This window comes from Eulemur rufifrons, chromosome 19 (assembly GCF_041146395.1).
Source record: "Eulemur rufifrons isolate Redbay chromosome 19, OSU_ERuf_1, whole genome shotgun sequence".
NCBI lineage: Eukaryota > Metazoa > Chordata > Mammalia > Primates > Lemuridae > Eulemur > Eulemur rufifrons.
The window spans coordinates 109,954,219-109,981,557 of NC_091001.1; the positions used below are offsets into that span (position 1 = coordinate 109,954,219).

At 36.5% G+C, this 27,339-nt stretch overlaps 1 protein-coding gene across 3 annotated transcripts in view; it reads left to right on the top strand.

The window, feature by feature from the left end:
• The window catches only part of KIDINS220 (kinase D interacting substrate 220), a 104,636-nt gene that overhangs the window by 45,168 nt on the left and 32,129 nt on the right, over nt 1–27,339 (top strand). For all 3 annotated transcript variants that reach the window (XM_069494064.1, XM_069494065.1, XM_069494067.1), the window contains exons 14-22: nt 392–571; nt 1,347–1,512; nt 3,180–3,331; nt 3,520–3,809; nt 8,849–8,989; nt 9,781–10,024; nt 10,188–10,276; nt 11,746–11,890; nt 15,304–15,466. In XM_069494064.1, the coding sequence (XP_069350165.1) occupies nt 392–571; nt 1,347–1,512; nt 3,180–3,331; nt 3,520–3,809; nt 8,849–8,989; nt 9,781–10,024; nt 10,188–10,276; nt 11,746–11,890; nt 15,304–15,466 (1,570 nt within the window). The remainder of the gene's footprint in view (nt 1–391; nt 572–1,346; nt 1,513–3,179; nt 3,332–3,519; nt 3,810–8,848; nt 8,990–9,780; nt 10,025–10,187; nt 10,277–11,745; nt 11,891–15,303; nt 15,467–27,339) is intronic.

A 27,339-nucleotide genomic window follows, 5' to 3' on the forward strand; every position in this document is an offset into this window, starting at 1 on the left:
AGGTGAGGAACAGAGGAATGGTGGAGATATGTAGTTTGAAGACACAGAGTTTTATTTTCATTTTTGCATATGGAACAATACCTTGTTGTCTAATACAAACCACAAAAACTAAATACCAACAAAATCTTGACAAATGGGAGAATATGAAAAGAGATTTTATAATCCTCAATGTGAAACAGGAGGATGGTAGCTGTGCCCCTGGGGAACCAGATGTTTATATTAATATTTGGCAAGAGAATGTTGGTTAAAATGGTAAGTAGCAATGTTCTATCTAGGGGCCTAGTAAGTGCCCAATAAATGTTTCTATTGAAAATGTGAACATTGCAAATTGAGTTAAAAGTTACATTTCTTAAATAAAGTAGGAATAAGGTTTTTCATATTTCTTTTTCAGATGAAATGAAGACTTTCGCAGGACAACAGATTGAACCTCTTTTTCAGTTTTCATGGCTCATAGTATTTCTTACCCTGATGTTTTGTGGAGGGCTTGGTTTATTGTTTGCTTTTGCAGTCGACCCAAATCTTGGAATAGCAGTGTCATTGAGCTTCTTGGCTCTCTTATATATATTCTTTAGTAAGTCTTTGCTTTTTGGCTTTTTTAAAAAATGGAAAAAATGTCAAGACTCATTGTTTTACTAAAACATTATTTATATCTGTGTCTTAAAACCTATATGTGATTTTTATAAGTGGATGAGAAAATTGATCTTTTTACTGTTTTATGAATTGGCCTAGAGGAACATTGTCACGACTGGGGCTAGAGTAGCATATACATGAGTATACTACTTGTGAATATTGAAGCAGACTCTAATTTTTTTATACTTACCTTTTTATATGTTAATTAATGATTTATATTTAAATCTTTTCTGAAAAGAAGGCTCCACAGCCATCACTGGCATGCTCTTGAGCATTTTGACTATGACTAAAATTTTTATTTTATCTAAAAGCAAAGTAAAAAAAATATAATCCCTATTCTTGGGGGTATCTTCAGTTGCAAGAAAGGAAATAGATTTACTGTTAGAGGAACTGGTAACTTCACCAGTTGCAAATAATGATAAATCCAGTCATTTGCATTTGCATGTAAACTACAGGTATGTTTCTGTTTAAGGCATTATATTTCTGATTATGTTTCTTAGGTCATATTTGAGTCAGTTTACTTTCCATTTTTCACATACCTTCTGTATCTTAGGGGAGGTTAATTGAATTCTTTGAGAAGTAGTTAGGAAATAGTATGGGGACCACAAAAAGTTATGTCTGCTTAGCTGTCATTACTTGCTATTTTACTATGTGGAGAAAAGAAGCTGCTTGGCTAATGACTGTTTTGGATAATTTTTTACAACCGTGCATTTCAGTTGTCATTTACTTTGGTGGACGACGGGAAGGAGACAGTTGGAATTGGGCCTGGGTCCTCAGCACTAGATTGGCAAGACATATTGGCTATCTGGAACTCCTCCTTAAATTGATGTTTGTGAATCCGCCTGAATTGCCAGAGCAAACTACTAAAGCTTTACCTGTGAGGTGAGTTGGTCCCTTTGACAGAAGTAACCTTAATAAGATTCAGCAAAAAAATTTTTTCACTTTAAAAGTTTGTGATTATGCATCATTTCTCAGTGTATGTTGCAAAACACATTGGTACCTGGAACTTTTTTATGAAAAATGTGAAAATAAAAACATGTGCTCGTCAAATGCATTGGGAAATACTGTATATCTTCCCCTTATATATTAAAGGATCAGAGATACTTTTCCATAAAGAAACCTGTTTAATTTTTATTTGCCAAATTTTATTTGAACATAAACCCTTTTTTCTCCTTGTGTCACCTGTTACTGTCATTTGGAACACACTCTGAATAGAGGACTGGATCAAGGATGGGGTCCTGCCACCAGCCTATGTCCTTCGAGAGCTCCAGGTTGGAGGCCTGGCCCCTCCTTATCCGAGCGTATAGCCTCAGTAACCTCAGCTCGCTTCTCTGAGCTGCTCTTTCCTCACCTCTGGAAATATATTTATGTATCTAAAATTATTCATATTTAATAGGAAATTTATGAGAAAGCAGAAAAGATGATAAACACTTAAGTCAAGGGGTAAAGGAAAGGTGGAGGGCTCCAGACGAAAGTGAAAGGAAAAAAAAGAAAATTAAAAGCAGAAGAAATTTGATAGAAAGTTGGCAAAAAAATTAAAAATGCATTAAAAGATGAAGAATTTTAAAATTATAATATAATAAAACATGTAATTTAAGATGAAAATAAAGAGGCCAAACCAGATAACATATGAAAACTGAATATGAGAGAAAAATAAAGGGGAAAGCTTACAAGTAATTAGCATATGGGATTAATTATTAAGAAAAGGATTTAAAAATGAAAAAGCTAAAAGGAAAACATGTAGAATAGAATAAAATAATTGGGGGAAATATTTTTATAGAAAATAAAAACTCTCAAAATTAATGAGATAATGTTTTTAAAAGTTAGAACAACTAAAATACCATCAATCAAGACCACACAGTATAGTACAATGTAATACTAGATTGTATTTTGAAAGCAATGCTTATCTGCTGGGTTGAGATGAGAGTTTAATTTAGAGATGAAAGGGAAAAAAGGAACTCATGCAGAAATAATAATGATTCAGACACTAAAAATCCAAAAATACAGTTATTTTGAAGAACAACTGTGAAAAGAATATCTTACAGCTATTTCTAAATCTCTGGTAGATGTTGAAGCTATAAATAAAATAAGACATTCTAAAACTTGAGTTTTTAAATGGTATTACTGGGCTTATAATTCTTTAATGACTGTAATTAATATTTTCTCAAGGTTATAATCTCCGTTAGAAAACTTAAACTCTTTGTGGTCACATCCCGACATGGGCCATCACCTTTTAATCACCGTATTGTGAAATCTGTTGGCATCTGATATTCCTAGTCTAAGCTCTGTCATACCTTTTTTCCCTTCCACCCTTCTTAGAATTACTTCATATAACTCTGCTGCATTTAACTTTTTCTATTGTTTTTTCCTAAGAAAAGTATGTAAGATGTTATAAGTAGAAGCTACCTGACTACAAGTTCTTTTCCCTCCTTGAAACTTTAAAAACATTTTGAAAGAGACAAAGAAAATATAGGGTAAACGATACAGATATATTAAAGTTATTTATTACTTGCTACCTGAGTAATGTTTTATATGTTCTTTTCCACAAGGTTTTTGTTTACAGATTACAATAGGCTGTCCAGTGTAGGTGGAGAGACATCGCTGGCTGAAATGATTGCGACCCTCTCGGATGCGTGTGAAAGAGAGTTTGGCTTTTTGGCAACCAGGCTTTTTCGAGTATTCAAGACTGAAGATACTCAGGGTAGGAGTTCCTTCCTTTTTCTTCTTTGGGTGTCATGTTTAAGGGTTGAGGGAGGGATGAATGCTTAGTTTATTTTCATGAAAACACAGCTTGAACATCAGACTCATCAGATGCCATGCCTGTAATGACTAGAATTTTCTAGATATTTGATATGTTAACAGTTGTTAAAACCATTTGTTGTATTATAGGTAAAAAGAAATGGAAAAAGACATGTTGCCTCCCATCTTTTGTCATCTTCCTTTTTATCATTGGCTGTGTTATTGCTGGAATTACCCTTCTGACTATATTCAGAGTTGACCCAAAACATCTGACAGTGAATGCTGTCCTCATATCAATCGCATCTATAGTGGGGTTGGCATTTGTGTTGAACTGTCGTACGTGGTGGCAAGTGCTCGACTCTCTCCTGAATTCTCAAAGAAAACGCCTCCATAATGCTGCCTCCAAACTACACAAATTGAAAAGTGAAGGATTCATGAAAGTAAGCACTCATTGGTTATCAGAAAAAATTGTAATATGAATATGCCACCACTGCCATGCCCATTTGGGTTTTAGGACATATGCTCTCTAAATGTTAAACAGGTTGCATGTATTTTAGTTTAGTTATTATGTTAATTCATTCAAGACTATTATTTAAAAGAGATATCCCATATGCCCTCTGCCCCCATCTATGCACAGCCTCCCCCATTATCAACATCACCCACCAGAGCTGTACATTTGTTACAATTGATAAACCTACACATTATAATCACTCAAAGCTCACAGTACCTTAGGGTTCAGTCTTAGTGTTGTACATTCTGGGTGTTTGGACAAATGTATAATGACACGTATCCACCATTATAGTATCATACAGAGTAGTTTCACTGTCCTCAAATCCTCTGTGCTCTGCCTGTTCATCCCTCCTCCCCCAACCCTTGGCAACCACTGATTTTTTTTTTTATTATCTCTGTAATTTTACCTTTTCCAGAATGTCATATGGTTGGAATCATACAGTACATACCCTTTTCAGATTGGCTTCTTTTACATAATATGATAAGCATTTGAGTTCCTTCTATGTCTTTTTATGGCTTTGATAGCTCATTTCTTTTTAGCACTGGATAATGTTCCATTGTCTAGATGCACTGCAGTTCATTTATCCATTGACTTAACAAAGGACTTCTCTGTTGCTTTGAAGTTTTGGCAGAATAAAGCTGCTGTAAACTTCTGTGTGCATGTTTTTGTGTGGACTTAAGTTTTTAACTCCTTTGGTTAAATAACAAGGAGTGAAATTGCTGTATTGTATGTTAAGAGTATGTTTAGTTTTGTTAGAAACCGCCAAACTGTCTTCCAAAGTGGCTGTCTCATTTTGCATTCCCACCAGCAGTGAATGAGGGTTCCTGTTGCTCCACATCCCTGCTAGCATTTGGTGTTACTGGTGTTCTGGATTAGGGCCATTCTAATAGGTGTGCATTGATATCTTATTGTTTGAATTTGCTTTTTCCTGATGACACATGTTGTGGAACATCTTTTCAGGGATAAAGAAGAGATGGGTTCTTTGCCATCTGTGTAACTTCTTTGGTGAATTGTCCATTGAGATCTTTGGCCCATTTTTTAATCAGGTTGTTTTCTTATTATTGAGTTTTTTTTTTTTTGTTGTTGAGACAGAGTCTCACTTTGTTGCCCAGGCTAGAGTGAGTGCCGTGGCGTCAGCTTAGCTCACAGCAACCTCAGACTCCTCGGCTTAAGCGATCCTACTGCCTCAGCCTCCCGAGTAGCTGGGACTACAGGCATGCGCCAATATGCCCGGCTAATTTTTTCTATATAGATTTTTAGTTGTCCATATAATGTCGTTCTATTTTTAGTAGAGACGGGGTCTCGCTCAGGCTGGTCTCGAACTCCTGACCTTGAGCAATCCACCCGCCTCGGCCTCCCAGAGTGCTAGGATTACAGGCGTGAGCCACCGCGCCCGGCCGTTATTATTGAGTTTTAAAAGTTCTTTGTATATTTTGAATAACAGTCCTTTATCAATTATGCCTTTTGCAAATATTTTCTCCTATTCTTTGAGTCACCTTTTCATTCTCTTGACAGTGTCTTTGCAGAGCAGAAATGTTTAATGAAATCTAGCTTATCAATTCTTTCTCTCATGGATTGTGCCTTTAGTGTCATATCTAAAAAATTAACACCAAAGCCAAAGTCATCTAGATTTTCTCCTCTGTTATCTTCTAAGTGTTTTATACTTTTGCATTTTACATTTAGGTCTGTGATCCATTTTGAGTTAATTTTTGTGAAGTGTGTAAGGTTTGTGTCTAGATTTTTTTTTTTTTTTTGCATGTAGATGTCCAGCTGTTCCAGCACCATTTGTCAAAAAGACTATATTTTCTCCATTGTTTTGCCTTTCCTCCTTTGTCAAAGATCATTTGACTATATTTGTGTGGGTCTGTTTCTAGGTTCTCTGTTCTGTTCCATTGATCTATTTGTCTATTCTTTTGCCAATACTACCCTGTGTTGATTACTCTAGCTTTATTGTAAGTCTTGAGGTTGGGTAGTATCAGTCCTCCACATTTGTTCTTCTTCAATATTGTGTTGGCAATTCTGGGTCTTTTGCTCAACAAATAAAACTTTTGAATCAGTTTGTTGATAAATTTCTGGGATTATGATTAGGATTGCATTGAATCTATAGATCAAGTTGAGATGAGTTGGCATCTTGATAATATTGAGTCTTCTTATCTGTAAACATGGAATATCTCCCCATTTATTTAGTTCCTCTTTGAATTTTTTCAAAAGAGTTTTATAGTTTTTCTCATATAGATCTGATACATATTTTGTTAGATTTATACCCAAGTATTTCATTTTTGGTATGCTAATGTAAATAGTACTATGTTTTAAATTTCAAATTCCACTTGTTCATTGCTGGTGTATAGGAAAGTATATTATTAACCTTGTATCCTGCAGCTTTGCTGTAATTGCTTATTAATTCCAGGAGTTTTTTGTTGTTGATTCTTTTGGATTTTCTTTTCTTTTCTTTGTTTTTTTTTTTTTTTTGAGATAGAGTCTCACTCCATTGCCCTGAGTAGAGTATCGTGGCGTCAGCCTAGCTCACAGCAACCTCCAACTCCCAGGCTCAAGCAATCCTCCTGCCTCAGGCTCCTGAGTAGCTAGGAGTACAGGCACATACCACCACACCTGGCTAATTTTTCTATTTTTAGTAGAGAAGGGGTCTTGCTCTTGCTCAGGCTGGTCTCAACCTCTGACCTCAAGTGATCCTCCTGCCTCCGCCTCCCAGAGTGCTAGGATAACAGGCGTGAGCCACTGCGTCCAGTCTATCTTCTTTTCTGATACATGCATTTAGTGTTATATATTTTCCTCTAAGCACTTGTTTTGCTGCATCCCACAAATTTTTATAAGTTATGTTTTCATTTTTATTTAGTTCAAAACATATTAAAATTTCTCAAGATTTCTTCTTTGACCTATGTGTTATTTAGAAGTGTGGTGTTTAACCTCTACATATTCTGAGGTTTTCCAGTTATCTTTCTGATTTTGATTTCTAGTTTAATTCCACTGAGAGAAAACATTGTATGATTTGTATTCCTTTAAATTTGTTATGGTGTATTTTGTGGCCAAGAATGTCATCTGTCTTGGTGAATGCTTTATGTGAGTTTGAGAAGAATGTGTATTCTGCTGTTAGTGGATGAAGTACCCGTAGTTATCAGTTATATCCAGTTGATTGATGGTATTGTTGAGTTCAACTATGTCCTTACAGATTTTCTGCCAGCTGAATCTGTCCACCTCTGAGTGGTGTTGAAGTCTCCAACTGTGGTAGTGAATTGATCTATTTCTCTTTGTGGTTCCATCAGCTTTTGCTTTATGTGTTTTGATTCTCTGTTCTTAGGTGTATAAATATTAAGGATTACTGTGTCTTCTTGAAGATTTTACTCCTTTATCATTATGTAATGCCCCTCTTTAATTCCAATAACTTTCCTTGCTTTGAAGTTTCTGGTCAGAAATTAATACAGCTATTCCCATTCTCTTAGCGTGGTATATCTTTCTCTATTCATTTACTTTTAATCTACATGTGTCTTTTTATTGAAGGTGGATTTCTTGTAGGTAATGTATACTTGGGTCTTGATTTTTGATCAACTCTGATAATCTCTGTCTTTTAATTGTCTTTACAACATTGACATTTAAAGTGATTACTGGTATACATTAGATTAGTATCTACCATCTTTGTTACTGTTTTCTATTTGTTGCCCTTGTTCTTTGTTCTTATTTTTGTCTTTCACTTTTTCTTCCCTGACATTTGTGGTTTCAGTTGAGCATTTTATATGATTCCATTATCTCACCCTTCTTAGCATATCAGGTATACTTCTTTTTTTTTTTTTCTTTTTTAGCTTTTTTCAGTGGTTGCCCTAGAGTTTGCAGTATACATCTACAACTAATCCAAGCCCACTTTCAAATAATACTATACCACTTCATGGATAGTGTATTTTATAATAACAAAATAATCCTAATTCCTTCCTCCCATTCCTTGTATCACTGCTGTCATTAATTTCACTCACATGTATAAGCATGTGTAATAGGATATGTACATGATATATACATAAGAATACATAATCGGGATTGGCCGCTTGCAAGATACTTACATGTATGTGGAACCAGAAAACAGAAGTCCTTGCATTTATTTTAAATTTCATTCCAGATTGTTTTCTGTGAAAGTACATATTTAGAGTAAGAAAAATTATAACAATAGCATACTTTTATAAAAAAAGGAGTTAGCAGATTATTCCACAGGTGACAGTTGCTACCTCATAATATAAGTTCTTCTACAGCCCAGTGAAGTAAGCAGATCAGTTTTTAAAAATAGCGGATTGAACCACCAAAATATATAAAATAGGACCATACTTTTCAAACTAGAAGGAACTTTGTAGAATTCTGCAGTCCATTCCTTTGATCAAGGTCAGATGCCATAGGGAGCCAATGACAGTGTGGTCTTCCGTCATTTGGACTTGCATTCAAATGTGAGGCTTTTGACATTCAGAATATGTGGTTTTGGCAAGTAAGTCACTCGACCCAGTTTGTACTGTTTAAAACGGGCATGATATGACAATGGACGTGGCAGTGTCTATAGTGTCGTTCTCAGGGTGAAGTGCAATACTTTATGTGTAGTCACTTTGTAAATTGTGATGTACTCACTACAGTTTCAAGTAGAACTACAACTGGCAGCAAGGACTGAATTTCTTTTTTTCCTGAGAACATGTGGTATTTGTTTTTCCATTCCTGAGATACTTCACTTAGGATAATGGTCTTCAGTTCTATAGAAGTTGCTGCAAAAGACATTATTTCATTCCTTTTTATGGCTGAGTAGTACTCTGTGCTGTGTGGTGTGTATGTGTGTGTGTGTTTATTTGTTTTTTCTTTATCCACTCATCTGTTGATAGATGCTCAGGGTTGATTCTATATCTTTGCGATTGTGAATTGTGCTGTGATAAGAAATGTGTTTAACGTTTAACCTCCTATCTTAAATGCTTTCTATACTTTGTGCAGGTTCTTAAGTGTGAAGTGGAATTGATGGCTAGGATGGCAAAAACCATTGACAGCTTCACTCAGAATCAGACCAGGCTGGTGGTTATCATTGATGGATTAGATGCCTGTGAGCAGGACAAAGTCCTTCAGATGCTGGACACTGTACGTTTGGACCATCTCAAAACTTGTCATTGTTACGTGTGACAGCTGAGAGGATGTGTGACTTCATGAAATATCTCAAATGGAATGGAAGCTGTGGTTTTATCTGATTAGTACTTGTTTCTCTTTTGTAAAAACAGCCATTCTTTATACAGAAACATAGCAAAAATAAATGTTTCATCACAGAGATTTAAATAATTTTAGCTTAATGGCAGTGTCAGCAAAAATAAAGAGAACATCTCTTAAGTCCATCGTGTCGTAGCTCCAGCTTTTCCTTGTAGATAGTTATGATTAGAATCTGAGATAATTTAGGGAACCCACAGAATTTGTAGAGTTTTTTGTTAAAGTAGGGTGTGTCTGCAGCTCTGTGTAAGGTTATGTTATTAGCAGCAGTGGCTTAACGGTGGGCAGACCAGTGCGTCCAGTACCTTATGTGTGTGTCCCATGTGTTGATCTTGCCTTTTACGCAGACTGTAATTGTCTCAGAGTAGGACAGTATTACTTGTTTTCTTTTCAGGTTTAATCACTGTCAGATGGTGGCAAACCCAGATTGAGCTATCAATAAAATTTGCTTTCATGTAGTATAAATTCTGATGAAAAAGAAATACTATTTTTAAAAAATACAGTCACCAAAAGGCAGTACATATTTTGAAGAGTTGTCTTATTGTTTTGGATAATTTAAAATTTATGTCACAAGTATACAAGTATCCTTTAATTCTTATGGAGACGTGAGGATAGTTAGAGCAGCTGTTCCTTTGACATGGATATCACATACTTTACTTCTTCTACCACAGGTCCGAGTTCTGTTTTCGAAAGGCCCATTCATTGCCATTTTTGCAAGTGATCCACATATTATCATAAAGGCAATTAACCAGAACCTCAATAGTGTGCTTCGTGATTCAAATATAAATGGACATGACTATATGCGTAATATAGTTCATTTGCCTGTTTTCCTTAATAGTCGTGGACTAAGCAATGCAAGAAAATTTCTTGTGACTTCAACAACAAATGGAGACATTCCATGCTCGGATACTGCAGGTAAAGATCAAGCTCCTAAAGTACTTTGAATTTAAAATCGTTTTTTAGTTTTTTATGGTGATTCTCCTTTTACCTAAAAAATATTGTTAGTAGTTCATGTCTCTTTAAATATAATGTGCAACAGAATTTTACAGTAAACAATGCTGTCGATAAATTCTTTAAGGAATACAGGAAGATGCTGACAGAAGAGTTTCACAAAACAGCCTTGGGGAGATGACAAAACTTGGTAGCAAGACAGCCCTCAATAGACGGGTAAGATGCCATTGGTTTTGAGCTATATGTTATTGCTATTTATTTGAATGCAAATAAAATTAAGGTGATGCCACTTAGATAATCTTTTGTAAATATTGCATTAAGCTCTTCAAAAAAGTATTACCACTGAATTTCCTTTCAGCTTCAGGTGTTTCTGTCTGCACCTAGAGCCCTAATGACTGTACATCACATAGGAGTCCCTGTCCTCTCTCAGCCTATTCTCAGCCTAAGTGCTGCTCCAGACCCCAGGCCAATTGAATGGAAACCTCTTGAGAGTGAGATTTTAAAGCTTGCCAGATGCTTTCATCCAGGGTTGGGAACCACTGTGTTCACTCCTGGTCAGGTTGAGATCATTACTGTTGCTGCCATAGCTGCAGGAGAGAAAGGTCTGTAGTGTGAGCAAAAGCCTGGCTTTGCCTTCCTACTGGCCTTCCTCCTTCCCTAATGTTTGTGGTATGTGTACTCTTTTGTCTGTAGCCACACAGAGACTTTTATACCCTTCCCAGCTACTTTGGGTTTCTCCTCCAGCACTTTAGTTGTCCCTGTCCTCTCCCATCTTGTCTGACTGGCCATGTTCTTGTATGTGTCTACATACAAATGACAGGAAGACGTCCACTTGCAGGAGAGTTGTGGTAATAGTTCCACTTAGGAATGGGTAAGTCGGGCTGCCTTTATTTAGCATTGTGTTTTTTCTGATTGGCTACCATTAAATTTGGACATTTTGCTCTAAAAAAAAGTCTTCATGAATATTTTGATTTTATGCTTCTACCCTTTATAGGTATGGATGCAAAGTTGTTGTGATGAATGACAATTAATGGCACTAAATTGAGAGGAGTGATTTATCATTTTGAACTTCTCTACTGGTAGTCTGGACTCTGGGCACCCCATGGTTACATCATGACCTTAGACAAGGACACGCCTTTGGTGTGCCTGTTCGTCCTCTTGGGAGACAGAATTCCTTAGCCCACCTCACCAGTGGAGTGCCTTTAATTCTTATGGAGATGTGAGGATAGTTAGAGCAGCTGTTCCTTTGACGTGAATATCACATACTTTAAAATAACCTAAAAATCAAAATGCTGAGTCCTTAAAACCAGACAAGGGCTTATTTGCTGTATTACTTCAGTGTTTCTATAAATACTGAGCCCCCATAGAGTTTGAATATAATTCTCTTTACACAGTTTTGCTTATAATCTTAAAGGCATTGAGCTTTCTCTAACTATACAACTGTAAATCAAAATGCGTCTGAAGCTAAATCATAGCTTTTGATACAGTTGCTGCTAATATCACTTTATAACTGCTCTATAAAAGTTCAGCCTCAGGGTTAATGATCACTACTTTATAAATATTTCTCTTTGACTAAAATTTAGATTTTTTTGTTGTTGTCATAAGCATCTATAAACTTATCAGAAAGACTTCAGTTCTCAGACTTGAAGTGCAGGTTCGTTCTCACTGATGACGCGCTGTTTCAGGATACGTACCGCAGAAGGCAGATGCAGCGGACGATCACTCGGCAGATGTCCTTTGATCTTACAAAACTGCTGGTTACCGAGGACTGGTTCAGTGACATCAGTCCTCAGACCATGAGAAGATTACTTAATATTGTTTCTGTGACAGGTGACTTTTGTTTCTTATTGCCTATGGTAGATAATAAGCTTTAACATTAACAAAGCAATTTAAATTCAAAGATGAAGGGATCTATTGCGGTTATATGTTTACATCTCTGAATACCAGCTTTATTTGTATTAAGTGTATCTAATGAAGTCAGTATTAATTTTAACAGTGAAAATCAACCATCAGTTGTACACTATTATTTTAAAACTTGATGATTTTAAAAATCTTTTATTTCATCTTGAGTGTAATTTTTCTCTTTGTATAAAGATAGTTTCATGCCAATTTATATAACTGAGTATAATTAACTTGCAATTTAAAATGTTGAAATTCAGATTTTATATGCTGTTATTCTGTTTTAATTTTCACATGATACTTTAAGTAAAAATATTGACAGTAATGTTGAGGATTATTGCCGTATGACTGAATTCCTTGCATGGAATTCTGATCTCCATCTTCTTAATTCTTACTTGCTAATTAGCTTTGGGGAAGTCATAAATACTTGTAATTTAGTTTGTAAAATATATGTCTCCATATGATATTGATTGGTACTTTGTAATATTTACTAGTGTTAACTCTGTTATGATACACTAGAATTATGTTTTATTATTAATGTTAGGGTTCATGCTATGACTAATAGTCCATGTGAGGTTGTAGCTAATGTATTTACAATAATTGTGGTAATTAAATCCTTCTAAATGAGATCTCAAACCTCACTATACTTACCTGCTATGTTTCAGCCGTGGAAATGGTTTAGCATATTATCAACGTATACATAGTCATTTAACAAATGTGTGGCGGGTGTCTGCCTTATGCCAGGTACTGGTCTGGGCATTGTGGAGATAGGCAGTGAACTAGGTAAAGTCCTTGCCCTAACTGGGAAGACAGAAAGATGTTGTGTGGCATAACGATGTGTGCCGTGAAACAAGACTGTAGAAAGGCGCTAGCATTCCCTGTCTCTCGAAAATTACTCCCATCAGCACACGAACAGATTGCTTCTCCCTTCCCTAAAAGACCTTTTGACTCTACCTCTGTCTCTAGCCACTGCCCACTTCTTAGCAAAGCTCCTGGAAAGAACTGTGTCCCTGTGTCTCATAATCCTCTCCCTCTATTCCCTCTCAGCTCTTCCAGTACTCTCTTGCTGTCAGTCCCATAGCAAAATTGCGTTTTCAAGGTCACCGGTGACTTCCACTTAAGTGTGGCATTCTGGAAGCCAAAGCATGGAAGTCTTTCAAAGAGGAGAGTGACCAACACATTGCCAAATGCTGCTAATGGGGTCAAATAAGACCCTCAAGGACTGACCTGGCCGTTAGGTTTTGTAACACAGAAACCTGGTGCATATATTGTTGTACCCTAGGTCTCCAATTCAGTTCTAAAAGGTTTTTTCATCAGTTTTTTCAGTTTAAAAGTTCTAGAGGAAGTAGACTGGCAGTGTTGTAAGCCTATTGTAATGCTTTGCTTTTCGTTGCCTGGTTTTTTAAACATCAGTTCTGTGTTAACTTGTTCACACTCTACTGAGAGTAGAACTCCTCCCTTCGCGTCACAATTTTTTATTAATTCATTTCATACTTTTTTTGTTTGATTTATTTGTCTGTTCCACTGAGCATGAGCTTCATGAAGGCTGGGACCATATCTATACTGTTGAATGTTTTATCCCCGGCACTAGTGAATCATTGATTGTGACTCTTGTGAGTTTCTGTAGCCTTCAAATGCTTGTGACAGTAGCTAACTTGGGTGGACGGTGAAGACCCTGTCACTGATCTAGTAGACCAGATCTCACCTTCCAGGGAAAAGAATCCAGTGATGAAAATGTAGTTTCCATGTGTGAGCAGATTTGCTGAGGGAATGAGAGTGTGGGGATTGCTTATTTATATCTATTAGTACTAGGGAAAGGAATAACTCACATTTGAACCAAAACAAATAGATGTCTTAGTCTAGATACAAACTAAGTTGATAATGATGAAGTAAAACTGACAGTTTTTTAAAATTAAAAAGCAACAGCTCTAGCAGTCAGAATCCCTACCAAATCAGGGTGAAACTGATGATGCAGTGAAACAAAGCATTTGCACTGAAAGTTTGAGGATTGCAGCTGCCTACGTGTGAGCATGCCCAGCGGTAGAACACTGAATTAGAGTCCTCAGAAAACCCCAGCAGGAGGCCGGGTTGTTTTAAAATGTGTAAATAATTTTGAGAAATATTACAACTCAGTTGGTAGGTTACTTACATAGGCCACTCTTAGTACATAAAGATGAACGCATATGGGATTGCTCGTTCACCCATAATAAAACCAGAGAGGACTAGCATGTTTGGATATGTTTAAGGCTGCAGTCCCCAACCCCCGGGCCAGGGACTGTTAGGAACCAGGCCACACAGCAGGAGGTGAGCAGCGGGCCAGCCTGTGAAGCTTCATCTGTATTTACAGCCTCTCCCCGTTGCTCACATCACCGCATAAGCTCCGCTTCCTGTCAGATCAGGGCAGCATTAGATTCTCATAGGAGCACGAACCCTACCATAGACTGCGCAGCTGAGGGATCTAGGTTGTGCTCTCCTAATGAGGATCTAATGCCTGATGATGTGAGGTGGAGCTGAGGTGGTGATGCTAGTGCTGGGGAGTGGCTACATATACAGATTATCATTAGCAGAGAGGTTCGACTGTACAATAAATGTAATGCGCTTGAATCATCCCCAAACCATCCCCCACCACTGGTCTGTGGAAAAATTGTCTTCCATGAAACCGGTCCCTGGTGCCAAAAAGGTTGGGGACTGCAGCTGTAAAGTACAGTCTGCTAAGAGCCTATCAATGGACCTTAAACCACTGGCACGTTTTTGACACCAGGGACCGGTTTTATAGAAGACAATTTTTCTATGGACTGGGGTGTGGGGTGGGGGATTGGGAAGGAAGGAAGGTGGAGCTCAGGTGATGAAGCTTCCCTCACCCCCGCCTGCCACTTACCTCCTACTGTGCCCCCCATCCCTCCTTCTTAAGTTTCAAGGAAGATAATTTTTCCATGAAAGGGGTGGGGAGAGCAATGGGGGGTGTGGCAGAACTCTGCAGCCTGGAGGTTGGGAACTGCAGCTATAGAGGATCAGGGCCCATCATGGGTGAATTGATGTTGTGGGTGGCGGCCAGATTATATGCCTGCCTCCATGTGGCCAAAGAAGTGTATGTCACCAGTGGCAAATCAAATTTAAAAATTTACTTTAGAATTAAACAGAATTGTTTTTAAGCCCTAAAAGGCCTTACGGTACAGCTGTTTGGATTCTAGAAGCCATATAAATACTAGATTGAATTTGTAGTATAAATTAAATGGCAGATTAAAAAATTTTCAAGTTAAATTATTTGTGAACATACTAAATGTTTTGCTTAACATAATATTACACACCTTTTAATTTTAAAATGTTTTTGCATTTTTTAAAAGGGCGGTTACTGAGAGCCAATCAGATTAGTTTCAACTGGGATAGGCTTGCTAGCTGGATCAACCTTACCGAGCAGTGGCCGTACCGGACTTCATGGCTCATATTGTATTTGGAAGAGACTGAAGGTGTTCCAGATCTAATGACATTAAAAACCATCTATGAAAGGTACTTTGTTTGACCTCTTTGTGTTTAACTTGATCTTATGTTGAGTTTAAACAAAAAAAAGTTAATGCATATCAAGCAAACTAAATATAAAATATGTATAAAATGTGCACTTCTGGATTTAACTGATCATTCTTATTAATTCCATTATAATATTGGAGTTGTATCAGCACAGGTATATACACCATGTAAAATTTACAACTGTATTTGGACACATTCTTTGTTTTTCAGGTATATAAAGTTTTATAAGTTACCAGTTTCTTGTCAAATTCACAAAGTTATAATTCTTTTGTTTTACAAAACACTTCAATTGTTTTGTAACACTTCAAAGGTTTCAATTGTTATTCTAAATAAACTATCTCTTAGAAAAAAGACAATACAAGGGAACTATACAAATAATTTTATAAAATGGGGTATAATTGAAACTACTGTTTTAAAAATGTCAGTGAAAATTTAAATCTAACAAAGGATTTAGTGTATTGTTTATATGTTAAAACTTTTAAGATTTTAAATAATTTTTCTTCTCTTAGAGTATTGTTAGCATATAGTTTTGGTAATTTTCCAATCCCTGTTTTTTATGTGCATATTTTACTTAATGTTGTCTAAGTAAATAACTGGTTTTAGAACTGTAGAGGGTTATTGTAGTATTAGTTTTTAGATTTGAGCTTCTCTAGGTTTTGCTTGTTTGTGCTAAATCAGTAGTTTAAACCCTGTGTGCTGTATCAGGTAGGTGTTCCAGTAGATGCAGTGATACGTAAGTACCATAGGCCTGTGGAGAAGTGGTGTTGAATTGCATCTGGTCTTCGATGTTTTAGAAATCATCTTACTGTGAGATACATGATTGGTTTTTCTCTTGGTTGTATAGTAAAATATTAAGTTTTATTTCCTGAGTAAACATCTGCATCTGTTATAACACAGGTGCTGGATAATTATGAGTGGTTGCTAGATGAGCACAGTAATAATTAAACAGTTAAAACTGAACTTTTAAAAAGTTTTAACTGCTTAGTAATAATTCATACCAAAATAATGGGATTTATTTTTCGCATGGTATATTTATACATAAAGCCCTATTTAACATAAACATAATTCTTTGACACTCTCATTTATCCTTGAGATTGTTGTTGTTATTATTTGTGTATAAATAAAAATATGCCAAAAAAAAGGGTAAGCCTTCATTTAGGAACAGTGGACTGGATTTGAGTTTAGAAAAAATTGCAGATAAAATAGAGGGATGGCTTGAGAAATTGTGGAAATCATTTGAGACTGCTGTACATTCTTAGACTCTGTCTGAATTGGTATTGTTCCAACAGTAATATATTACTCTAGGAATATATTTCTCGGTTTCAAGAAATGTGAAAACTTGGGAATAGGAGAATTGTTTGTCTCACAGCAATCCCTATTTAAGGAAGACAGGTTGCTTAGCATCCCTAACCTCCCTTCCTTAACGCCAGGTACTCTGCTAGGTACCTTATGTATTCTTGAATCTTTATAAAGTTCAGAGGGGTAGTTAGAATGGTTCCATGCCATTAAGAAGGAACATTGAAGTTCAGAAAATTTAAGTAACTTGCCAAAGTAACAGCTCTTAAGTGACAGAGCTGATACTTCAATCCAGGCCTCTCAGACTCCATATACTACTTATGAACCTGTCACTGTTCTAAGTGGTTTACATTTTAACTTCGTTTAGTCTTAAAATTCTGAGGTAGGCCCTGTTATTATTCTCATTTTGCACATGAGAAAACTGAGGCCCAGAGAAGGTAAGTCACTTGCTGAAGGTCTCACAGCCAGTGAGTGGTAGAGTTGGCATTTGAAACAAGGCACTGTGGCCCCAGAGCCCATGCTCTGAAGTGGGCTCAGCTGCCCCTCGTGCCTTCGTTGCAGTATTGAAACTTCACTGCCAGACACGCTTCAGAAAATGAAATTTTATCATGAAGTTAACGATCTGAAGTTTTGACATTTTTGTGTTCTCCATTTCTTTTTAGAATATTACAAGTTATAATAGCATATTTAATATTTAGGACAATTAATATAAATTATTTCTTAACTCTAATAACTAATCTATGTAGCAGACATCGCTATATTTTCTGCAAATTTTCTTTGCTTTCATAAAAACATCAGTTTTCCCTCTTTAAAAAAACCTATTACTCATCACCTTTTCCAGTTTTCCTTCTTTTTCTTTCATTTCTTTATTTTTTAAACAGAGTGAATAGTTCATGTCAGTCTTTGGTTTTGGTACAGAACAGGACTCAGGTGAGCCTGCTTACCTTTCTTTAGTTGAATGTAACGTGCAGAAGTATCCTGGCTCTCAGGGTCATAGGAACATTGATTGGTCTCTCCCACACTAAGGGCTGTATGGCTTTACGTGTGCTGTGAAGGGAGTAGTAAGAGTGAAAGAGAGTCTGTGTTCCCCGACACAGGAGATAGAAGCAGGAGAGATGTGAAAATAAACAAAAAGTTTTAAAGGCCCTCCACAAGTGTCTATATTTCAGTTCTATCCAACAAAAATTTATTAAGCATCTACTGTTCGCAGCCCCTGCTGCTAGATGCTGGGGATGTCATTATTTGGATATGACGTGTCTTCCTGAAGTCTTGGCTCTTCTTTTCTTAAGGAAACCAAGATGAGTAGGTGTTAGAAGTCAACTTGTTTCCCTTGGTTTTTGTTTGGCTACACTAACTAGTTCATTTTCTTCATTCACATATATTTAGTGTGAGTTTTTATTAGGAGCCAAAGCTTATATAGTTGTTCTTTGTGCTTTTGTATGTTGCAGGTGCTGGCTGGGGAGGCAGGGTGAATGAAGGGACTAGTACAAAAGCATCTGATGCCCTTGAGGAGCCTATATATTTTTACTTAAAAATTTGTTTTCGGCCGGGCGTGGTGGCTCACGCCTGTAATCCTAGCACTCTGGGAGGCCGAGGTGGGCGGATCGTTTGAGCTCAGGAGTTCGAGACCAGCCTGAGCAAGAGCGAGACCCCATCTCTACTAAAAAATAGAAAGAAATTATATGGACAGCTAAAAATATATATAGAAAAAATTAGCCGGGCATGGTGGTGCATGCCTGTAGTCCCAACTACTTGGGAGGCTGAGACAGGAGGATCCCTTGAGCCCAGGAGTTTGAGGTTGCTGTGAGCTAGGCTGACGCCACGGCACTCACTCTAGCCTGGGCAACAAAGTGAGACTCTGCCTCAAAAAAAAAAAAAAAAAAAAAAAAAAATTTGTTTTCTATTTGAAAATATTTTCAAACTTACAAAAAAAGGTACAAGAGTAAGAACAGTATGAAGAACACCCATATACCCTGTATCCAGATTCACCTGTGGTTAACATTTTAATCTTCGTTTGCTTTGTCATTTGCATTCACATTGCCTCCTGTGCGCTCATTCTCTCTCAGGTATTTTATACACCTGTCTCCATCTACCCATTCCCACCCCCACCCCCACACAAATGTTCGTATGTTTTTCTAAACCATGTGAGTGTAAATTACATATGGCATATCATTTGCCACTAAATACATGAGTGTTGCCGAATTTATGTTCTGAGTGAAGGTAAAATGTAAACATATTTGAAGCAACTAGAGGAAAACAAAATATGATGGCTCCAACAATGCGCCAGTTAAGTTTTATCAGTATAAGGCTAGATCATTGTTTCTAGATGGTAGAAAACTTCTTAGTCTAAAACTACTGTTGTTGCTGATAGAAAATTGCTTAACCTTTTAAAACTTTCATTATAATTTTCTGTATTTTGAATCTCTTAGGAAGTTTTCAAAAATTTGTATTTTTAATTAAAACATATAAACAAAAAAGAATATGTAACAGTTTAAAGATAATAGTAATTCTTACACACTGCTTATGAAATAGAGCATTTTTGAAAGAAATATTTTGGGGAGTATCTTTCATCATATAATAAAAATAATTTGGAGTGAATTTTTATAGGGGGATATTTATTTTGTTCAAGTAAATATATAATATTATCTACTGGAGGTATAAAGAGGTGATGTGAACTTCATTTGCCATTAAAGCAACCCATTAGTTTAGACTTTGGCCCTTGGTGGCTTGCTATTCATGAGTTGGTGGGATTCAGGGTAAGTCTGAGATGCTTTTTTTTTTTTTTTCTTTCTTTTTTTGGTGAAATAAGCATGTATGTCTTATATACCTACAATTACAAAAAATATTTTTTAGCCAGGCTAAGGAGGAGAGAAAGATAGTATATAGTAAGTAGTCTTTGAGAATTCATAAGGAATTGACTTAAAATAATTAAATATAATTAGATGATTTGGAATAAAAAACTATAGGAAGACAATTTGATCAACATATTGAAAAACCAGATATTGGCATATGTGAGAATAATTTAGATGACTCTGTTTCTAGTTAACCATGGTAGAGTTCTTTGGTGCTATTGCTTGTCATTTGAATAATAAAAAGTTTTATTTACAGCTGACAAAAAGCAGCAGTATATAATTGATATTCATTTATTTTATTAAGAAATATGACTTGGTAAAAACAATCAGAAAATAGTATTTTTAACGCTAGTAGTAAAATTTATTTTTTTAATCTATAAAAAGCCTCATTTATTTTTATAGCAATTTGATGACACATCTGCTTGCTTTATTCAGTTGAAAAAGAAAATGTTGGTTCTTGGTGTTTGGTAAAATTGCTTTGTTAAATTATTTTCTAAATTGTTCAACTTTTAACAAATGACATTTGATACTAACACTGGAAAGCAATTTCAGCTAATTAAGTAGATCCCTCTATAAACCGTTGGAACATTAAGATGACATACTGTTCATTCAAGATTATTTTAATTGGTACAATTATTGTAATTTTCTTGCAATTATGTGTTGAGCTAAAAGCTTTTGTCTAGATCATTTGAGGGTTTTTTTGTTAACATACATTTAGTAAGAAAAGAGGGACTAAAATAAAAACTGTAGGGAAAGATTTTCTGTCTACTTTTTATTACAGATTTTTAGACAACCATTGAAATATACAGTATTGTAGTATAAAACTTTATTTCTGATATTTTAAGCATTTTAAGCAATGATAGAGATTTTTAAAAGATCAACTTAAGTAGTTTTCTGAAGATAACGTTTTAAATTTCTGTTTTGATACTGCTCAAGTAACCTTGAGATAATATGGTCAGAATAATTTTGTTATAAGGATAGCAACATACTTTATTTTTGTATGTTATTTTGATTTTTTAGAAATAATTGAATAGGTTCTGAGGGAACTTCAGAATGGTAGCCTTTTTCCATTTCATTGAAATAGCTATTTGCTGAACAGACACTATGGACATCTAATTTATGGACTTTATAGACCTACCTGATATCTTTAAATTATTGAAGTAATGGTATTTTTGCCTATTACTTGGTTGTTTCAGTGCAGTTTGGCCTGAGATAGGGAACTCTATTGATCTAAGGGAGCATATTTTGAGAATCTCATGCTGGGAAGGGGGCGGGAATGAACCTGGGTAGAGAAATAAGGGTAAATGAAAAATGCAGAGCATAGTTGGCTATCCCACAGTAAAGATGAAACGAGGGATAGAGCTGGCCACTGGAGTACCTGCTGATAGTGCAACTACTCAGGATGCAGAGGCAGGAGGGTTGCTTGAGGCCAGGAGTTTGAGGCTGTAGTGTGCCATAGTCACACCTGTCAGCCACTGCACTCCAACCTGGCAACATAGCAGGACCCTGTCTCTGAAAAATATGAAACAAGTGGCCCATAGTGGCACCTACAAGAGAGCCAGGGGGAAAAAAACTTCATCTACAGTCCTGTTGCAGGGTACTGAAAGAAAGTGAATTAGTTTTTCTAAACATATGCAAGAATTTATAGGACAGCTTTCCCTACGTGTCTTTCCTGTTACAATAGTTTCTTGTTTTTTAGGGTCATTTTATTCTTTATTTTTCATATAAAAAGATGGATTTATAGCCTACTTTTTGGATCATTTCTTAAATTGCCTTCTTTCCCTGTGCTTGCCAACTATATGATCTTCCCCCTGGTGTTTGAAGCCCTGGTTGTGAGTGGATGAAGAGCGATTTGTGTAGCATTGAGGACTGCTAGGTATAGGAAGGTGTCAGACAGGAGAACAACCGAGTTGCTTTTAGGATAATGTTGAATTTGAATTATGGAGAGTATAAAGTAGAAATGATGGTCTTATATCAAATTGGGCTCTAAGGATAAAGGGAAATAATTGATCAAAATCCATATGCAGCTCCCAGTGTCCTCAGCCTGTCGCTCCAGCCCGTTCTCCCTCTTACTTTCCACTGTTCCTTGTGCTCTTCTCTCACCCTCCTCCCTCTCTCCTGCCTCATCCTTCTGGTCCGTCTTAAATGCCACTGCTCAGGAAGACTAACATAAGCAGGCACCTCCCGTTCTTCAAGACTTTATTAGATGAGGCCTTTATTTACTGGTATGTTCTTTCATAGCACGTGCCATAAGTACCCTCTTACAAGTATTTGCATTGCTGTTTTCTTAATATTTTCTTCCGAATGAGACCGTCAGCTCCATGAACTATAACTTACTGCCTTCAACATTGCTGAATTCCTTGCTTCCAGACCAGTGCTTAGTATTTAGGAAGTGGGTATATCTGAAAGAATAAAGAAATCAGAGAATGACATTTGGGTTGAGGAAAGCATGTATTGGGGAAAGAGGGTAGATGAGAAGCCTCACTTTATCTTGAGAAGAATCCTGTCCATCTAGACCACTTCTTTCTTTGGTTCTATATGTGGGTAAAATGTGTCTTTTATTATTATGCTAGTATTTCCCTGGGCCAGGCACATAGTAAGGCCTCAGTACACATAGACTGACTGAATGGTGACTTCATATTTCACCTACCACTTAGTGGTTTCTGCCTTTTGTCCGGTGATGCTAAAATCACAGTGTTTTTGAAGGCATTACCTGTAACTTTGCATTCAGCTGCATTTCTAAGGTTTCTGACATTTACAGTCCATTTAGGAATGTCCTGGTCTGGTAGAGTTGCTTCTTATTTGGCAACTGCTAGACGGGTTCCTCCCACTTCAGTCTCTTCTTACCGACTGTTGCTAGTAAGTATTGTTTTGAATGGCTGTATGACTTAGATGACTCCGTTTTTGTTATGGTAAACATTTTGATTGTGTTACATTTATTAAACATTTATCGAGTATATTATGTGCTAGCACAGTCTCATAAAAGTACTAGATAATATATTACCTGACCCTCAGTATGTGCCACATATTGGATTAAGCATTTTACCTAGATTATTACATGTAATACAGTTTGAGTATCCCTAATCTGAAAGTCTGAAATCCGAAATGCACCCAAATCTGCAACTTTTTCAGTACTGACATGATGCTCAAAGGAAATGCTCATTAGAGCATTTTAGATTTCTGATTTTTGGATTAGGTATGCCAAGCTAGTACTGTAAATATTCCCAAATCTGAACAACTCCAAAATCTGAAACACTTCTGGTCCCAAGCATTTCAGATAAGGGATATCCGGCCTTTCCTTGTAACCTAGGAGGCAGAGAACGGGAGTTACCTAAGATCTCGCAGCTTTAACTGTGGAGCTTCCCCAGGCCCATTTCTGGAAGCCAGCAGCCTGTCCTCTGTATCTGTGAGCGAGGCAGTGGGTCTGGGTATTAGAAATGCAGAACTAAACTAATTTTTTAAATTTCTAGATATATTTTATTCAGTTTTTCATTGATGTACCCATAAATATTTATAATAATTTATTGTGTTTCAGTGGTAATGTTACAGTAGGTAGAAATTTTTTTAGAGCATTGGATTTATCTTTTCTATTAAGCAATGCAAACTTCTTACCAACTTATATAAAACTTCAAATAAATGGCTTTATTCACTTCTGATTGTGTTTAGCAACTGTAGTAGGTTTTGTATGGAAAGGTTAAAAAAATCAATTATGATATTTAGCCTTTTCACAGGTTGTGCATCTGTTTGTTTAAGCGTTTATACCATTTTTATGTCCACTGAGTGGTTATAATTTTTTTCTAGGTAGTTTTTTTTTCTTTTCCTTTTCTTTTTTTTTTTTTTTTTTTTTTTTCGCCAATAGAAACAGGGTCTTGCTTTGTCACCCAGGATGAAGTACAGTGGCATGATCATAGCTCACTGCAGTCTCAAACTCCTAGACTCCAGCCATCCTCCCACCTCAGCCTCCCTGAATAGCTGGGACTACATGTTTCTCTAAAATACATGGTTTAATATGTAAAAAAATAAATATTTTTTTTTTTTTTTTTTTTTTTTTTTTTTGTTGAGACAGAGTCTCACTTTGTTGCCCAGGCTAGAGTGAGTGCCGTGGCGTCAGCTTAGCTCACAGCAACCTCAAACTCCTGGGCTCAAGCGATCCTACTGCCTCAGCCTCCCGAGTAGCTGGGACTACAGGCATGCGCCACTATGCCCGGCTAATTTTTTCTATATAGATTTTTTTAGGTGTCCATATAATGTCTTTCTATTTTTAGTAGAGACGGGGTCTCGCTCAGGCTGGTCTCGAACTCCTGACCTTGAGCAATCCACCCGCCTCGGCCTCCCAGAGTGCTAGGATTACAGGCGTGAGCCACCGCGCCCGGCCAAAAATAAATATTTAATATGTGAAAAAGTATCATTACCTTTGCAGGTTTACAGTTTATATTATAATACAATAAGAGTATTTTGTATATTTATACTTTTAAAACAAATCTGATGATTGAAGGATTCAGATTTATCAAAAAAATTAAATATACCTTTAGAGATCAGGTAGCTAACTTTTTTCCTGAAGTTAATTTTTTCAGTAAAGGTTTATGATTTCAGAATTTCAAATCAAAATATTTTTAAGACTTTTTAAAATACAAGAATAAACAAAAGTAACGTCCAACAAAAATGCTAGCTAATTAAAATGCTAAGATAACTTGAGGTGCTGATGTCAAACTATGCTGCAAAAGCGGCTTCTGTTAGCATTTTTCAAGGAGTCCACAAGATGGGAGTATTTCACTAGAAACATCATTAGCGCGTTTGGCCAGAAATAAGATGTCAGGCATTTTGTTTTCCCCTTTCTATAGCAGAAAACAAGTGAAAAGTAGAGTTTAACGAAAGGTTGAATTTCTTTTTTTTTTTTTTTTTTTTTAATGGCTTCACAGGACATTTATCAGCACTGAGAATCATGACCATAAGGAAATGAGTGGTTATCTAATCATATGGTAGAGTTTTTAAGTTTATTGCTACCTTTTTCTCCTAAAGTTCTTTTAAATTTTGGGAAAAGGGTAGATATGAAAAAAAGAGTTTTAAAAGTTGATCTGCTTACAAATTTGTATTTAGATTTAAAACTATTAAATCTTAAACATTGTGGAACTTGGGTTCTATACTTATTAGACATTAAATCTTTTAAGATAGCTTATGTAATAAAAGCTTTGCTTTAATCTAAAACAATTCAGAGATTTATTTTGAATTCGGAGCCTCCATTCTCTATTCTTGTTATTTAGAATTTTATTACAGAACATTTGGTTCTATATATGATTAATGTGGTACACTTTCAGATTTCTTAAAGGCAATAATCACAGAGACAATTCTTATCACTTGGTAGCAACTCATGATATTATTAGTGTTGCTTAAAACAGGTATGAAAATTTGATGTCATGTACTTTCATCTGAACATTTTTAAATATTATAGCATAAACTTTTTGTTTTAAGAGACAAGGTCTTATTCTGTCACCCAGGATGGAACTCCTGGGCTCAAGTGGTCTTCTTGCCTCCCGAGTAGCTGGGACTACAGGAACTTGCCACCATGCCCATCTAATTTTTAAAAAGTTTTTGTGGAGGCAGAGTATTGCTGTGTTGCCCAAGTTGGTAACTCCTGGCCTCAAACTGTCCTTCCGCCTCAACCTCCCACAGCATTGGGATTATAGGCATGAGCCACCACACCCAGCCGTAGTATGAACTCTTAATGCCAACAAATAGGCTTTGATTTTTAATGATATCATTTTCATTTTCACGTTTGAGTCAATTGTGAATTGTTTTGCCTCTTTTACCTCTGTACTGAAGTCTTCTCTCATTACCCTAGCTGAAGTTACCGTTTTGCCGTCTGAATTGCTATCATCTAATCACTTGCGTGGTCATAACTGGGTAGGTATCATGCTGTTTTTCAGACTTGTACTCCCAGTGAAAACCTTTTTCCAGATGACATCTTATCCAAAATCCCAATAAATAAATCAGAATTAGTATAAATTAATTGATTCAAATTATAACATTTCCTAATAAATTCAATTAGAAAAATGGGCTATTCTGAAGAATATTAAAATTAGAGTTGTGGGCTGGGTGTGATGGCTTATGCCTGTAATCCTAGCACTTTTCAAGAGATGGGGGTGGGAGGATCACTTAAGGCCAGGAGTTTGAGACCAGCCTGAGCAACATAGTGAGACCCCATCTCTACAAAAAATAGAAAATTAGCTAGGCATGGTAGTGCGTGCCTGTAGTCCCAGATGCTGTGAAGGCTGAGGTGGGTAGATTGCTTGAGCCCAGGAGTTTGAGGCTGCAGTGAGCTATGACGGCACCACGGCACTCTAGCCTGGATGACAGAGTGAGACTCTGTCTCAAAAATAAAAAAAAAAAAATTGAAGAGTTGGGGATGACTGTTGCAATTGTATATCAGTTTAAACATTTACTTGTTTCTATAGTTAATTTTGGGAATATAACATTGAGAAAATCCTAAATCGTAAGTAGATGCAAAAGTGACCAATTTTTAAATTCTCTTTGCAATGGCAGGATGTTTACAATTAATCTGATCCAGACACTTAAAAGAAGATTAATTGGGAATATTGTTTTATAGGTGAATCACAAATAGTATCTTACAGTTGCTCACATTTCTTAAAATTATTTGAAGTGTTGGATGTTGCCTCTCTGACTAGGTCCTGTCACCTGGGTCATGTTGTGCAATTTTCTAACTGATTTTTATGCTCTTTGCTTAGACACGTAGGCTGTAGTAGTATAATGGCTTGTGTAATTTTGTGAACAGAAAAGTGCTGGCCTGGATTTTTAAAAAATGGTGAAGCAATTTAAATATGTGCATGAAGATGAAGGAGCAGCTTTATTTGAAAGTCTGCAAAAAACTGAAAGTAAATAAAAATCTAGGATGACATATTAGTAAAGGCTTATGTGTTGATCTTTAATGTGTAAACATGTAACAACATTCTTTTTATTATGTTTTGGAAGCAGGCGCTGGCTGGTTCCTGCTCTGCTGCTTATGTCCGTGGGCCAGTTGCTTACCTCTCTGAGCCTCAGTTTCCTCATTTTAAAAATTAAAATAATACCTCCTGAGGTGTTGAGAGATGGAAATTAAATAAACTAGGTAAAGCATCTGGCTCAGAGAATGGCCCACTGTAGGTATTAAACAAATGTTAGCTCCTTTTTTATTTCCCTCTGTATTTTTCATAGCTTTTAAATTTGTATTTGTTTGTTGGAGTTGATGTAATATAACAACAGGGATACCAAGCCCCTAAATGTACCCTGCTGGGAACATTTGACATCATAGGCACGAATGAAGGCAATGCCTCATCGGTATTGTAGTTGAACTGGGGTAACTCTGCGCTTTTGTATTTTACCCTCCCTGCTTGTTTTTTTGTTTGTTTGTTTGTTTTGAGACAGGGTCTTGCTCTGTTGCCTGGGCTAGAGTACAGTGGTGTCATCTTAGCTCACTGCAGCCTCAAACTCCTGAGCTCAAGCCATCCTCCCGCTTCAGCCTCCCAGAGTGCTAGGATTATAGGCGTGAGCCACTGTGCCCAGTCCCTCCCTGCTTCTTGATCTTTTCTCATCCCTGTGGTTACTAAAATTGCAACCTTCTAGCCAAGTGGAATTAAGCTTCAGGTGTCTCATTTTTAGACCAAAACCAAGGGAGCTCAGACATGGAAGGGAAAATCTCTGATCTGTGTAAGC